We start from the raw sequence: 16,791 nt of genomic DNA, 5'->3' as shown, positions 1-16,791 counted from the left end.
ATTCAAAAAGTTTATAGTAAACAGTGCAAGGGAGAGGCGCATTCGAGGGGTTTTGCCCGTGGCAATTCCCTCCTTTTGTTTTAAGAGAAAAGCCTTGAGGGTTCGATGAGCCCTTTCAATTATGGCCTGTCCCTGAGGGTTATAAGGGATTCCAGTTTTATGTTGTACCTGCATACGGGTGCAGAAATCTTGGAATGATTTACTTGTGTATGCAGGACCATTATCTGTTTTTAAAGTTTTTGGTTTGCCCCAGGCTGCCCATGCAGCAAGGCAGTGATTAATGACATGGGTGGTACGCTCACCCGTCTCCAGAGAAGCAAAAATTACTTGGGAACAGGTGTCAACTGACACATGAACATACTTTAAGGTCCCAAACTCGGATATGTGGGTGACATCCATCTGCCAGATATGTCCTGGTAGTAATCCTCGGGGATTAACCCCCACCGAAGGCACAGGGGTTAAAGTAGGGCATGCGGCACAATGGCGAACAATATCGCGAGCGGCAGCACGAGAAAGACCGAATTTGGCGGCAAGGGTTTTTGCGTTTACATGGAACTCTGAATGAAACTGGATAGCCTGCTCTTCTGGGGAAGAAAATTGGAGTATCCAAATGGGGCGTGTGGCTTGATCAGCTATAGCATTGCCTGTGGTCATGGGTCCAGGTAAGGAAGAATGAGCTCTAATATGAGTAATAAAGAAAGGAGCAGACCGATTCCAAATAGATTTTTGCAGGGTGAGGAAAACTGTCGCTACGGAGGATGAAGAATTGACTAGTCCTGCGGCCTCAAGGATAGACACAGAATTAACCACATAGCGTGAATCAGACACAATATTGACAGGTCCGGGGAAATCAGAGAAGACTTGGTTAACTATAAGAAGTTCAGTTACCTGGGGGGAGTTAGTAGCGAATTGGAATGTTTTTGGCACAGATCCTGAAACAACATATGCACCGACTCCTGTTTTAGAACCGTCGGTATACACTACTGGGGCTCCCTGTAAGGGCTTTTGGGATGTGGACTTTGGAAAAATAACTGGGTGAGACTGAACAAAGGTTAGCAAAGGATCAGAGGGTGTTCTGTTTGTAATAGTTGCGGAAGTGGAGCAGACTAAAACCGCCCAAGCATCAGTACAAGCGATTAGCACACGTACCTGTTCCATGGAATAGGGGACAACAATGGTGGATGGTTCGCGTCCAAAATGTTGGATAGCCCTCTGAATGGCTAGGAGAGTTATCTCCGCCACTGCCACGGGATAGTAACTAATAGATCTAGTAGATGACATTGAGGGATGGATCCAGAGGAGAGGCCCATCCTGCCATAGGACCGCGGTGGGCTGTTTAAGGGTGTCGAGGACCCAAAGAGTAAGGTCTCCCGCAGGGTCCCAACGTTTTAGGGCAGCTTTACTAAGGGCATCGTTGACAATTGACAGTGCTTGTTTGGCCTCAGAGGTGAAGGTTCGGGGGGAAGCAAGATCCGGGTCTCCTTTAAGTATATTAAAGAGGGGCTGCAATGCAGCATTAGGAATGTTAAGGTAGTGCCTAATCCAATTGATATCCCCTAAAAGTTTTTGTAAGTCATTTAGAGTGGAGATAGCATTGATTTTTATTTGAATTTTTTGAGGTCTAATTTGAGTAGGGGCGACTATAGCCCCAAGATAAGAAACTACAGACGACAATTGCACCTTATTAGGTGCAATATGCAGCCCTGCCCCTTCCAGCACTTGTTGGAGTGTACTGTATAAGGCCAGGAGCCTCTCTGCTGTGGGGGCTGCACACAGTAGGTCGTCCATATAATGTAGGCACCTGCAGTCGGAATATCGGTCTCTAAGAGGTTTTAGTACTTGGGCTACATAGACTTGACACATGGTGGGGCTATTAGTCATACCCTGAGGCAAGACTGTCCACTCCCAACGCTTGTCCGGTTGTTCCTGGTTCTGGGTGGGGACAGTAAAAGCAAAACGTGGGGTATCCTTTTTGTCCAATGGAATGGAAAAGAAACAATCCTTAAGATCTATTACAATAACAGGCCATTGGTTGGGAAGTGCCGAAAGCAGAGGAAGACCACGTTGCACAGGGCCCATAGGCTGCATCTGTGCGTTGACTGCCCTAAGATCATGTAAGAGTCTCCATTGACCTAATTTTTTGCGGATGGCAAAAATAGGCGTATTCCATGGAGAGGTGGATGGGATCAAATGACCAGCGTTGACCTGCTCCAAGACCAGAGTGTTGACTGCCTCCAGTTTCTCCTGAGATAGGGGCCACTGTGGAACCCAGACGGGTACGTCCGTTAGCCACGAGATGGGTAAAGGCTCCACTGGTTTAGGAGGCGAAACAGTGACCCCTAGGAAAAACCCAGGCCAACTTTACTTGGTCTTTGTTTTGGTTCAATGGGGGAAGGGTGGCCCTGGAGCTGGACACCGAGTCCCTTGCCTGGGACGTAACCCATATTTTGTAGCATAGATCGTACTGCAGGGGAAGTGGTGACCAAAGCAACATCCATTTCGGCCAGGACGTCTCTCCCCCAAAGGGAAATGGGTAGAGGTAAAATGAATGGAGAAAACTGTCCTCTATGACCCTCGCTATCCTGCCATGACAACAAGGCTGCACTGATTTTTGGGAAATGAGCAAAACCAAGTCCTTGCAAGGTTTGTTCCGCCACATTTGTAGGCCATGTACTAGGCCAGTCCTTTGTTGCTATAATGGATTTGTCGGCTCCTGTGTCTAAAAGTCCCTTAATGTCCTTGCCATTAATCTGCAACACTAAAGTGGGACGTTCATTTAAAAGCATATGTAAGCCGGTAAAATTAATGCCAGAGGACCCAAAGTTACCAGCGCCGCGAACGTGGTTTTTAGCTGGGATTAAAGAGTGAAGACTGGGCAGTAATAACATTTGTGCGATACGGTCTCCAGGATTGATTACTAAAGGTCCCTGAGGGGCCTGAACCATGATCTTTACTTTACCAGTGAAATCAGAGTCAACTACCCCGGGGATCACAGCTAGCCCTCGGAGGGCGGCGGAGGACCGACCCAACACTAATCCAACCGAATCCGGGGGCAGAGGACCGGAGCAGTCGCTCTCCACTAATTGTACCCCCATCTCCGGAGTTAAGAGGAGAGGGGAGGTGGCGCGGAGGTCCAGGCCTGCGGACCCGTGAGTGGCACGGGCTGAGGGTGCACTGGGTGTAGCGCAGACACGGGAGGTGGAACCTGAGAGTAGATTTGATTTTGGGGGCTCCTCGCTGGGTTGGGGAGCCCCCTCTGGCCGTTTTTTGGCCCCTGGGCGCTACCTGTAAGTGGGTTGCCATCGATATCGAAAGCAGAACGGCATACCTCTGCCCTATGAGGGCCCTTGCGGCAACGGCGACAAGGCTCTATGCCTGAAGGCTGTGCCGTGGAATACCCATGGCTGAGATTGGGGCAATCGCGTTTTCTGTGACCCGGTTGATGACATTGGAAGCAAAGTCCTGAAGATATGGGGGGTCGGGTCGATTTAGATTTTGGACTGTTTTCTTTGACTTTTGCCAGCATCGCAGCTAGGCCCGCATTAGTAAGTGGCCCACCGGTATCTCTGCAGTATTTTAACCAGGAGTCCAGAGATTTATGTCTATATTGTCGAAGAATGTTTTTGCACTCTTTATTAGCCTGCTCAAAAATAATTTGTTTGACCAGTGGCTGAACGTCAACCTCGGAAGGGAAAATACGCGACGCAGCCTCAAGTATGCGAGCGACAAAATCAGCGAAGGGTTCGGCCGTGCCCTGAACGATCTTGGTGAGGTGGCTAGCTGAGTCACTTGGATTGGACGCCTGCCTCCACGCACGTTGGGCACAGTTGGAAATTTGCCTGTATACTTGTCTAGGGAATTGGGTCTGGTCAGCCTGATAAGGTCCACGCCCTAAAAGCATATCAGCATTCCACGTAGGGTGGCCGTCCTCAGCATTTTCATCTGCCTGGTCATGACAGCACTCTGTATTCATAGATTGCCACAAAAGAAAGCCGCCTGGACTTAAACAGGCCCGAGCCAATTGGGTCCAGTCGCTAGGTGTTAAAATGGACTGGCCGACTGATTCAAGGAGTGACAATGTGAATGGGGCTGTGGGTCCATAGTCATGGACCGCAGCCTTAAGTTGTTTTAATACTGTCATGTCCAATGGTTCGTGCCGGGCCTCTCGCGTGCCCAAAGCCAAAACAGGGTAAGCCTGAGCGGGGGCAGCGGGAGCGCCAGTTCGCAACTGTTTCCAGGCTTGTTGATGAAACTGTCTGCCTGAAAAAGGTGGCACATTTGGGACGTTTAATGGCCATGGCGGCACGGGTGTTAGATGGGGCTGAGGCACGCCTACATGACCGCCAGTAGGAGGCGCTGCGTCTTTAATCTGATGGGCGGGCACGACATCGATAGGAGGAGCCGTAGGCACTAGAGGGCGTAAACAGGCATCTTTTAACTTTTGCCGCAGCTGCGCATACGTAGGAGGCGGGGATTTAGGATCGCCGTCCCCTTCCCCCTCAGACTCAGAGGAGGCGGAGCCACATTCGGAGCCTGAGGCCAGTGAGGAAGTCTGGCATCCCGTGTCCTTAAATTGTATGAGGTCCCGGGCGCCGTCCGAGCTCTGAGAACGAACTTCCTCGAGAGCCTCGCGAACCGCCGTAAGAGTCGGGCGGTCCGCTCCCACCGACCTCTCCTCTTGGAGGCACGCCCGCAGTAGTTCCCATAAGGGGAGAACAACGGGGTCGATATCGGGTTCCTGGGGATCGTTAACTGTGCGCCGGAGATCCTTTCCTAATTTCTCCCAAGACTCAAGAGTTATTTGGCCCTCGTGGGTGAGCCACGGCGCAAAGAAATCAACACTTCCAAGGAACCTGACAAGTGTGGTCTTAGAAACCTTAATCCCTTTGCTACGCAATAATGCTTTTAACGGATTAAGCAACATTGAATGGCTAGATGAATTTCCCATTTTCAGTTTAAAGCGGGAAGACACGTCCGCTATCTTATTTTCAGTTTAAAGCGGGGGAACAAGTCTGCTATTCTTTCAGTTTAAAGCGGGGAAACACGTCCGCTATCTTAGGGTGCGTCCACCCTCCAACCACGAGATATACCTCACTCGCGGGGCCCAGACGGTAAGACTGACCTCGCTTACCTTCTACTTACCGGGCAACGTAGAGGAAGCTCCCCGTACGGGCCACCAGCTGCTCGGCGCCGTCCTCGTCCAGCAAGAGACAGAGACCGAACACTTTGCACGGGGTTCCTTTATTGCTCGGCAAGCAGGAGATCCAGCTTCGATCTCTTCTGGGCAGGAACTTCCCTTACACCCGCGTAGCAAGGGTTTATATGCACAATACACGTCACAAATCAGGTGATAGGCTAGAAGCGCGGGGATAGGACAATCTCGTGGCAAGGCGGGAAGGAGCGAGCTAGAGCGGGAAATCTAAGGCGGGAAGGAGCGAGCAAGAGCGGGAACTCCCTGAGATGAGGAAGAACCCGGAAGCAGGGAGTCGGCGCCATCTTAGGGGCACGGTTCCTCCGGTCTGGTTCCCTACACAAAAGTTCCCTAAATACTCTGTAAGAAGAAAAAATAATTACGACGCCTTATTTTTCCCCACACCATTAGAAAATGTTGCGTATCTTTTGTCTCACAGCAATAATGATGACGAGGACCTGACCCCAGAGCAGAAGGCAGAGCGCGAGAAGGAGCGGAGGATGGCCAACAACGCCCGTGAGCGCCTGCGGGTGCGTGACATCAATGAGGCTTTCAAGGAGCTAGGCCGCATGGTGCAGCTCCACCTCAAGAGTGACAAGCCCCAGACAAAGCTCCTGATCCTCCACCAGGCCGTGGCCGTCATCCTCAGCCTGGAGCAGCAAGTCCGAGGTCAGTGCCCATGGTCCCACGTGGACGGTCTTGAGCAGTGGCTGATCGGTAGACTGAAGCATCACTCGGCGTAATTGTATCCAGGCCTAAATCTATAAGGCAGCGTTCTTTCTCTTGTACTAAAGTTCTAGAATTTTCTTCTGAGATTTCCGTAAGCACTGTCAGAAACTAGAGCTTAATTTAGCTGCTTCGCCAGCCATTTTGATACCTACATAAGGCACTGTGCAGATTCACTATCCAGTTCAGCTCTTACTCTTGCCTGACCAGGTGACCCTTTCCTTCCATGATGTGAAAACGAAGAGAGAGGGTCAGATGTGCACATGAGACCTCACTGTCCATCCCTAAAAGTCAGCCTCGGCTGAATGCCCTGTGCTTTCCTCCTGCACAGAACGGAATCTAAACCCGAAGGCAGCCTGTCTGAAAAGAAGGGAGGAAGAGAAGGTGTCCTCGGAGCCGCCCCCTCTCTCCTTGGCCGGTCCCCACCCTGGAATGGGAGACGCATCGAATCACATGGGACAGATGTAAAAGGGCAAGTTTGTTTTCAACCATTTATGAAATCATTCATTTGTTAATCCACCTGCACATCAGCTACAACAGTCTAATTTTGCCCAAAATCAGATTTTTTTTTTCTTGGAAAAAGTTTTAAAGAAAACATATTAATTAATTTTCTCTCTTTTTTTCTTTTCTCAGGTCCAAGTTGCCACATTGCTTCATTAAAACAAGAGACCACTTCCTTAACAGCTGTATTATCTTAAACCCACATAAACACTTCTCCTTAACCCCTTTTTTTGTAACATAAGACAAGTCTGAGTAGTTATGAATCGCAGACGCAAGAGGTTTCAGCATTCCCAATTATCAAAAAACAGAAAAACAAACAAAAAAAAAAAAGAAAGAAAAAGTGCAACTTGAGGGACGACTTTCTATAACATATCATTCAGAATGTGCAAAGCAGTATGTACAGGCTGAGACGCAGCCCAGAGACTGAATGGCAATCCTTCCACACTGTGGAACAATGCATTTGTGCCTAAACTTCTTTTGGAAAAAAAAATATAATTAATTTGTAAGTCTGAAAAAAAATATTTAATTTAAAAAAATTGTAAACTTGCAATAATGAAAAAGTGTACTTCTGAAGAAAACGACATGAACGTTTTTGTTGGTATCAAGTCAGCTAGTGTTTATAATTCCTGGATATCGATAGGGGAAGCGCGGCTGCCCTAGTAACAAAACCAGCAAACGTCCTGACAGCGAAGTGATGACATTAGCCATTCCTTAGGGTAGGAGGAACAGATGGATCTTATAGACCTATGACAAATATATATATAAATATATATATAAATATATATTAAAAATTTAGTGACTATGGTAAGCTTTTGTTCATTTGTTTCAGACTTTTTTCTCCTGTAAAAAAAATAGTACTGATTAACTTTTTTAAAAGAAAGATTTTACTGTAAATATGGAATTTTTTTTTTTTTGGTCTTATTTCTGTCCCTTCCCCTGGTTTGTTATCGTAACCTGTAGTGCCAACTCTGCTTCTGGAGGGGTAGTGCAGGAGGAAACGCTGACCCTGATGTTGCTTCTCATTCATAAATAAGTAGAAAGTTGTTTCTCTAGTCTTTTGGGAACACAGGACTTAAAAGTCACATCACGTGTAGATATTACAAGCAGCATTACCAAGACATGGCAAAAAGAGTTTGTCTGAATTGTAATGTTGCGTTTGTGACCCTATTCTGGGATTTTCAGAGGTACAAGGTTAGAATGCTACAATGTTACCACTGTGCCTTCCAATGTTTATATCATCGGAAACATAACATAATCAAAGTGGCTGTGATTTAACAAACGATTCAAGTGTTACCTACCTGTGTAGCCGAAGTAGTGTGCAGTGAGGCGTTTCTGAATACATGGTCAGATTTTTGGAAAAAAACAAAAAAAACAAAAACAAAAACAAAAAAACCACAAAGTTCAAAAACTGTCAAATGAGAAAATTGCAAGTAGTGTGACAGAGCTGATTGATTTTGTTGCTTTCTTTTTTTTTGTTTTGTTTTTCTTTTCAAAATGGGTTTACTAAAAAGTAGATGACTTAACTGCCTCCTCCTTCGTCTGAAAAATGCCAATATCCAATCATCATGCAGCATTATAACAAGCCTTATCAGTCCTACAGCATTAAGTTGCACTTTTTTTGAGGAGGGGTAGTGCAGTATTTCTCTGGCCAGTATGAATGAAGTTTATACTTAACATATTTGATAGAAACATAGATCAAGCTATGGCACAGCAACTCATCAGATAGCTAGCTTTGACGTCTGGGCACAACTGAACCAATTTCCATCGTGAATCTTTATAATGATTGACTTTGGTGTATAGTGCAGTAAACAAATAGTGCTCCTAGTTAAGTATTTGTCAGCATCCTTTTGTCTCTAACTCGTTTCTATTTTGACAGCCACACAATCTTGGCATGTATTAAGAAAAAAAAAATCCCTGTTCAAGTAGTTTTTCCACCTATCAGCACTGAGTAAATGCCATAAATCCATCAAAATGGTCTAAATGTTCCATCTGTTCTCCTGTTTTGCCAGTTATATAGTAATGAAATACATTTGTAAATTTTATGCAACAAATGGCAAACGTATCATTATTTTGAAATTGTGTATGTAAAAGTTATATTTTTACATGTAGACTCTTGTTATTATGTGTTTTAATACATTGTATCAGTTTTTGTTTTTTTTAAACTGTGGTTTAAAAAAAGTCTCATTTAAATGAAATAGTGAGCTACAAGAATCTGAATTTTATGTTCATTTCTGAAAATGTAAGAACAAATAAGATAGTTACCCATGTGGTCATCTTTTACAAACCCATAAACATTTTGATTAGCTGTGTGTGTGTTGAAAACTGTAAATATGTTCAGTAGCGATAAAACTAAAATATGCTTTGATTTGTGGATAAGTTCCTAAAATGTGGAGGTGGATTAAAACCTTAAGAGAATAGCAGAAATCAAACTTCATGAAAAATGATTTGGGGGCTTTCCTGTGAAATGTACGAACAAAGGGGCTCAAAGAAGGGCACGGAAGACAGAAATGCATACCCTCCCCTCCTCTTGAGTAACGGAAACCATGTGTACTTGTTCCTTCAGTATGTTAACAATTTCCTTTAGTGGTACATTCTGCACTCACTCTGTATAGTCTACTAAGGCGGGTATCCCTAGGAACAATATTCTATAGGAAGCAGGTCTACTCTGATCACTTTCAGATAAGTGTACAGAAGAAAATACGGTGTTTACTCTAGGGAACTGGAAACACTCCCTGCATTGATGTACATTTTGAGAATGGCACTTTTGATACATGTTATCATAAAGGTGCTTACTAGAGTTGAATTAAAGTCTTTCAAATCTGTAAACAAAGCAAAAAATTAAATTGTAGTCCTTTGATTATTTTTAAATCGGTGCTTTATATTTTGTTCTCACTCAAACAGTAAAAGCTGCAATCTATTGTTCACCAGCTTTGATGTATTCATTACTCAGTAATGTAATACCTCTATTGTTGAATTCCCTTTGGAAATGAGCAAAAAAAAAAAAAAAAAAAGCTTCTCACCACCACCAGAAAAGCTGCTCACTACTTTTTGCTCGGTGGGAACTGTGATCAACACCCATCCGTATTCATTGGGTTGTATCCCCATTAAAAAAGAAAAAAGGGAATGTGGCCTTTTAGTGTGTTTTTTCTTGTCATTGTTTTGTAATTATCAGACCCAGGTAAGATATTGGTATCCTGCACTGGATTTTCAAATGAAATTTAGCAGAAGACAGTTAGGATTAAAGTACTATACAAACATTTCATAAGGGTCCATATTATGCTATATAGATTTATATATATATAGATAGATAGATAGATGATGATGATGATGATGATACTTGGGCTGGGTATCTGTAAGAAACTTGGACTTTCAAAGCAACTTGGAACAGTTGATCCACCTCCACATTCAAGTAATTTATGAATATGCAGAATATAGGGATCTGTTCATCTAGAAATTTCTACCATTTGTCTTCTGTGTAGCTGCAAGGAACACTAATGTTTATACAATTGTCAGTCCACCCAGTGGTGCACTGGTTCTGATTCAGTCTTCCGATTCCTTTTTGTTTTTTGCTTTTACCTATCTTATTTTTTAAACTATTATTTGTGATCTTTATTTTGATGAGGGGTTGGGAAGTGGGGAGGGGATTGATCCAAGAGTTGGGATTAAGAAGATTTTCGTCTTTGCATCCAACACAGAATGTGGTCTGTGTCCAAAAGTGAACTTGAGTCAGGAATGAAACAATTTCAGCATAAACAAGCACAAAAATTTAGTCTGCTGGCTGACTGGAAGCAAAAAAAAAAAAAAAAAAAGTCAAGATGGAATATGAGGAATTCCAACACAATGGGGCACCAAGGCCTTTAGGCCTCTCTTTTTATTTTGCTTTGGTTTTGTTTGTTTTTCTTTAGAGACATGCTCTTTCTCATGGGACTTGAAGTGGACTCATCTTTGTGCAGTGCTGGTTTTGCCATACTCATTTCAAGTATTATAGACATATGTAATGGTGAAAATATATGAACTGTGGCCTTTTTCATTCTTGTTACTTGTGATGCAATTAAGTGAAGATAAGAAAAAAAAGCAGAGATTTACCATGTATCAGTGCCTGGCTTTTTGTTATAAAGCTTTGTTTGTCTAGTGCTCTTTTGCTATAAAATAGACTGTAGTACACCCTAGTAGGAAAAAATACTAAATTTAAAAATAAAAAATATATTTGGCTTATTTTTCGCAGGAGCAATCCTTTTATACCATGAATATTACAAAAAAAATTGTCAGATTCTGAATATTTCTTCTTTGTAGATTTTTGGAATCATTATGAGTAAAAGTTTGTTACTTTATTTTACTATTTAAAAGATGTTATTTCACCATGTGTTACCAAGATTAAATTGTATGGTAGCTTTTTTGTTTTTTTGTTTTTTGTTTTTGTTTGTTTTTGTTTTTGTTTTTGTTTTTAGTTGTAGGTCGCAGCGGGGAAATTTTTTGCGACTGTACACATAGCTGCAGCATTAAAAACTAAAAAAAAATTGTTAAAAAAAGAAAAAAAGGGAAAACATTTTAAAAAAAAGATAAACAGTTACACCTTGTTTTCAATGTGTGGCTGAGTGCCTCGATTTTTTCATGTTTTTGGTGTATATCTGATTTGTAGAAGTGTCCAAACAGGTTGTGTGCTGGAGTTCCTTCAAGACAAAAACAACCCAGCTTGGTCTAGGCCATTACCTGTTTCCCATCTGTAGTTATTCGATGAAGTCATGTACATGACCGTTCTGTAGCAATAAATGTGCCATTTTTATAAACTGTTTCTGATACTTGTTTCATTTCATTTTGCATTGTCCATATAGATATGATTCTCTTCTGTAAGTAAAACCACATCTTTCTTTCATTTTCCAAGTGTTGGAGGTATTGACAGCTTAACAAACAAAACATACAAAAAAATCACAAAAACAAATTGAAAAGCAAACCACATGATTGATCAAGGAAGAGATGCCCTTAATGAAAATGGAACGGGATGCATGCAAAACAAAAAAGGAAACTGTCTAGAGGATTAACTAATTGAAGGAATATAATTAATGTGCATGTAGCACTGAAGCTATGCATTTGAAGAGCTCTGAACTGCGCCAGTGTTCTGGGTTGTGCTGCAGGTTGCTAAATCAAGTCAGCCTTAACCTTTTGGATCGATTGGTCGACTGTTTGGCAGAACACTCTCAGCTAGATCTTTGCAGTCAAAATCTAAGATGATCTATTTTGTATCATTTTGTTAAAGTTGAATATTGTTAACCCCAATTAATATTACACTGTATTTATCATTTCTCAAACCATATCCTCCCACCACCACTTTCTGGTTGATTCTGTTGACTGTTGCTCCAGATGTAAACAACCAGATGAGAGGGTTTTTTCCCCCTAACTTGTACAGACTGACCTGTGTCACTTATTATGGAAGGAAAAAAATGTACAGATTAAAATTATTCAGTGTTATGTACTGTAAGTTAATATTTTTGTAGAATGGACATCAATCTACTTTGAAGAACTTGGAGGCTGTTTCAACATTGCACTGTAGACATGTAACGTATGCAATGTAAAGAAAGCCCGCGACAGATGAGCACTTCACACCGGAATGTTCTCAGCCGGTACATGGTGTTTTGGGATATCTCCGATATTGCTCTTGTAATTCTTTCTCATGGGATTTAGTGATTAGTTTACCAGAAGGAAAATGTTACTTGGTTCACATGTGAAGTGCCCTCCATAGCCAAATGTTGTTTTTTTTTTTTTCCTTTTTGTTTGGATTGTTTGCAGATATTTAAATTTTATGAAATTTCCAAAGATTTTGGTTGATACCCCTTTTACCTTCTAAATGATTTGAGATGTTCTTATGTTCTTACTGTGTGTTTTAAATATATATAAAAGAGCCACAAGCATTTAGTCTTTTAGTATTATATTTGACCACATGATCACCACTAAAAAGGGGAAAGTGAGTCTGGGTACCCCTATAGTGTCTCCTACTTAAGTCTAGTTAACATTTTATTTTTTAAAAAAACATTTTTATAAGGTAACATCGAATTTATGATTGTTGCATTTTCAAAGGGAAGTTAAATTTCTGAAGAAGCCAAAATAGTATCCAACATTTACGATCCCAGTAATGTTAGAAATGAAGAGGAAAGATTATCCAAAAGAGTTCACTTTTAGTCTTGTCATGAGAACCATTCATATAAAACCAAGTGAAATTTGTGTTCTAGACTTCAACTGTAGACCACCTTTGTTCTGGCAAACAGCCTGAGAAATTTCCGGAGTTAGCTTCTATTAGAGAAATGCAAACATCAAAGTGTGTTGCTTATGGTCAGACCACCCCAGGATCAGACATTTAAACTGCCCTGGGCCCTTCACACTCTGCCATCAGAAGATCTTGTGTTCAATAAACCTGCTCTGCTTCTAACAAGTTTACACGTCCACACGCTGACTGGTCACATCCTGAATGACAAAGAAATGAGCAGCCAGTTTTCAAAGGACTTGGAGGGCAAGACAGGTCAGAGGTACCTTGGTTTCCTAAGAGATTGTTTAAATTGAGAAGGTTTGAGAGACAAATATGCCCCAAGTGACAACCTGCAGGTCCTCAGGAAAGGATCGCTCAAAGCCATGCCTATGAGAAAGCACTCATTACAAGCAGGTGGGCACTGGGATGCACCCTAGATAGGTGCTGGGTGCTGTGCAGTCAAAAAGACAAATCAGCCAGCCAGCCAGTCAACCACTATCTGGGTATTTGCTTGAAGTGCTAGACATTAAGGTAATGATATTCCTATACCTAAATACAACAAGTATCTTAGCCATAGGAAAGTATATATCTAAAAGCAGCGGTTTTGTTGGGACTTTTGGGCCCTTTGAAAATCAATGAAATGACTATAGAAAAACATGCATACAAATGAAATGTCAGGTTCAGTTATTAAGGAGTTGTGTAAGTGTGGACATTCCTTCATGGGTCAAATTAAGAAAATCTGGTACAGGAATAGAGCCAATTCCAGGTGCCTTGATTGAGATGGCTGAGCCTAGCCAGAACTGTACTGATGTCTGACTTTCTGGTAAAAGACCCTTTGTATAACAGAGAAAATAATACAGTCCTCACTCACATCTGCTGCACTATATTTAGAAGTCAAATGGTTTTGGCCTTGGCATGAATATTCTTCAAAGAGGAAGCAAAAACTTGCCAAGTGCAAAGTGAAAATGCTCATGCAGGATCAGACCCACTAGCTTGAGAGGTTTAAAAACATTTTTTTAAAGGTTTATTTATTTGTTTGTTTGACAGAGTTGCAGACACAGAAAAGGAAAGACAGGAAGGTCTTGAATCAGCTGCTTCACTCCTCAAATGGCCATGGTGGCCAGAGCTGGGCCGATCCAAAGCCAGGAGCCATGCAGGTGTAGGGGCCCAATGACTTGGGCCATCTTCCACTGCTTTCCCAAGCCATCAGCAGGGAGCTGGATCAGCATAGGTGCAGCTGGGACTAGAACCAGTGCCCATATGGGATGTTGGCGCTGTAAGTGGCGGCTTTACCCGCTATGCAGCAGTGCTGGCCCCAAGGATGGAGGTTTTTGATCATAAGCAGACCCTGATTCTTAAGCAAAACTGACAAATTTTGAAAAACAGGAAAATTTGGTATCCATAAAGAGTTATGTACAAGTATTTCTGAGTCCAAAATAAAACCATTTTTTTAAGATTACTTATTTACTTGAAAGGTGGAATTATAGGGAGAAAGAAGGAGAGACAAAGAGAGATCTTCCATCCATTGGTTCACTGCCCAAATGGATGTAATGACCAGGTCTGAGCTAGGCAGAAGCCAAGATCTTCATCCAGGCCTCCCACGAGGGTTGCAGGGGCCCAAGTACTTGGACCATCTTTCACGGCTTTTCCCAGGCCACTAGCAGGGTGCTGGATGGAAAGTGGAGCAGCCAGAACTTGAACTGGTGCCCATATGGGATGCCAGTGCTGCAGGTGGTGGTGTTTAACTTGCTGTGCCTCAGTGCCAGTCCTTAAATGAGGCCATTTTAAAGGTGGTGAAATTAAGTAGTGTGATGTGCTCAGGTCCTTGAAGCTAAAACCAGGAGCCAGGGTCTTGATTTTGAGCCCAGTGCTCACGCCCCCCCCCCCCCCCACCTCCTGAAACCCCAGTCTGGCTGTTCATTTTAACTCAATGCCTTTTCCATACTGGCTGCATACAGGTCCATTTTATGTTTGTTTAACTTTTCTGCTTTTGCACTGCCTTTTCATGAATTTCCTACAGGAAAGTTTATAGATTTCCCTGCAGTTCTCATTTTCCACCTTATTCTACAATTTGTTGAGATATAACTGGAAGTGAGAATGTTCATGCAAGAGACTGCTAGCCAAACTCAAATTTGCACTCTGGCCCACTTTTTTAAAAATAAACTTTATCTTTTGGAATAATTTTAGATTTACAGAACACTTGTAATTATATTCCATTACCGTGTGCCTTTTAGTTTCTCCAAAGGTTAAAATGTCATATAACCATGGGACATTTGTCAAAGCTAAGACACTAGCATTTGTGCCCTATTTGAATTTCACCAATGTTCTCACTAATAGCCTTTTTCTGTCCCAGCATCCAGTCCAGGATCCCACATTGCTGTAGTCCAGCCCAGTTAGATTTAGAGTGCTGACACAGTGAGTGTAGTTGAAATCTACATATCATCCAGTGGTCTCAAGTTTTTTTTTTTTTTTTTTTTTTTTTGACAGGCAGAGTGGACAGTGAGAGAGAGAGACAGAGAGAAAGGTCTTCCTTTTGCCGTTGGTTCACCCTCCAATGGCCGCCGATGGCAGGAGCCAGGTGCTTCTCCTGGTCTCCCATGGGGTGCAGGGCCCAAGCACTTGGGCCATCCTCCACTGCACTCCCAGGCCACAGCAGAGAGCTGGCCTGGAAGAGAGGCAACCGGGACAGAATCCGGTGCCCCGACTGGGACTAGAACCCGGTGTGCCGGTGCCGCAAGGCGGAGGATTAGCCTAGTGAGCCACGGCACCTGCCTGGTCTCAGGTTCTTAATCAAAGCCTATCTACATACCACTCCCCACTGAATTATGGAAATGAATGCATTTGCCTTTTATATTTTATCCTTCTTGTTGCTATCTGTCAAAAATCCACCTCGCTGTGATGACAGGCATTAGAGTGCTAAGGAGAAGACAGGAGGGGTGGGACCCATGTGGGAGATCAGAATAGCATTCCTGGCTTCTGAGCTTTGTGGGCATGTAAGGAGTGAAAAGGTAAAAATAGTAATTTGTTTCTCTCTCTCTCTCTCTCCTTCCTCCCTTCATCCATCTGCCTTTCAAATAAATAAAATCCATTAAAATTTTGTTAATGAAAAGACAGGAACATAAAAGGAATGGAATTGGGGGGTACCTGCAGCCCCATAAGCTGAATACATAGAATGAATACATTCATCCATCAATGAATATATTAGCATGTTGATTAGGTCAAAGAAACTGGGATGTTGAGAGGTAACTGCCCCTACTTGTAAAAAGTCCAGGTGGGAGACTGTAGGGGTCATAAGCAAGAGCAAACTCTGTGGGACAGGCACTGTGAGGAAAGGCACTGAGGTGGGTTTTAGAAAAGACAGGACCTTGTAAAGGCGACCTGAAGGTATGCAGTGCATTTTGACAGGGAGAGCAGCTCATGAGCTCAAAACACGGACAAATCCTTCTGCAATGAAAGCCTTGCAGTAGGACCTCCATGGTAGCTGATCGCATGGCAATGCCTCCTTCACATTTCTATCCCCTTCCCGTTGCCATCACTCAAACTATAACTGGAAGCCCTTAGCCAACCATTGTGTTCTGCAGAATTATTTAGGTCTTGTGTGTGCAGAGCCCCATAGGTGAGGAAGAATGGAATTGCACATATCCTTCCATGTGACTCCCCAAGGATCTGAAGGAGACTCTAGACCAACTCACTCATTTCACAGAGAAGCCCCCCAGTGAGGCTCAGAGACCTTAGCTGCATATGCAGTTTCCCCACTCATGGCCAGGTTGTGAAAGAACCTCTAGTTGGCTGCTTTCCTGCCTAAGAGCCCTTTGTCGTTATTTGTTTTCTCAATAAAATGACACTTTTACTCTCTGGAAGCCTACACCCAAAAGGCACCTGTGATCAACCAGCACAGAGTAAATATAACTAACGATGGCTGCGTAGGTAGAAAATGAAGAAGGTGGGGGTGCAACAGGTGACTGCTGGGTGTGAAATGGCAGTTGGAAGCCAGTGGGAAGGTGGGAAACCATTCATCATGAGAAACCTCCAGGAGGGAGGGGAGAGCTGCAGGGGATGGATAAGAGGCAACTGGATAGAGAGAGCATTCTAGTTGGTGAAAGATCCGAGACTCCAGTTAAGTATGTATTCATTG

General features: G+C 43.1%; 1 protein-coding gene across 16 annotated transcripts in view; it reads left to right on the top strand.

Moving 5' to 3' along the window:
- The window catches only part of TCF4 (transcription factor 4), a 407,611-nt gene extending 395,305 nt beyond the window's left edge, over nucleotides 1–12,306 (top strand). For 13 of the 16 annotated variants that reach the window (XM_062201706.1, XM_062201704.1, XM_062201701.1 and 10 more), the window contains 3 exons: nucleotides 5,631–5,860; nucleotides 6,249–6,389; nucleotides 6,551–12,306. In XM_062201706.1, the coding sequence (XP_062057690.1) occupies nucleotides 5,631–5,860; nucleotides 6,249–6,385 (367 nt within the window). In that variant the 3' untranslated portion in view covers nucleotides 6,386–6,389; nucleotides 6,551–12,306. The remainder of the gene's footprint in view (nucleotides 1–5,630; nucleotides 5,861–6,248; nucleotides 6,390–6,550) is intronic. The other 3 variants (XM_062201710.1, XM_062201709.1, XM_062201712.1) reach the window with 1 other exon arrangement.
- The last annotated feature ends 4,485 nt before the right edge of the window (nucleotides 12,307–16,791 follow it).

This window comes from Lepus europaeus, chromosome 9, assembly GCF_033115175.1.
Source record: "Lepus europaeus isolate LE1 chromosome 9, mLepTim1.pri, whole genome shotgun sequence".
NCBI lineage: Eukaryota > Metazoa > Chordata > Mammalia > Lagomorpha > Leporidae > Lepus > Lepus europaeus.
The sequence above is the reverse complement of the archived record's forward strand: the minus strand, read 5'-3'. Positions and strand labels throughout refer to the sequence as shown.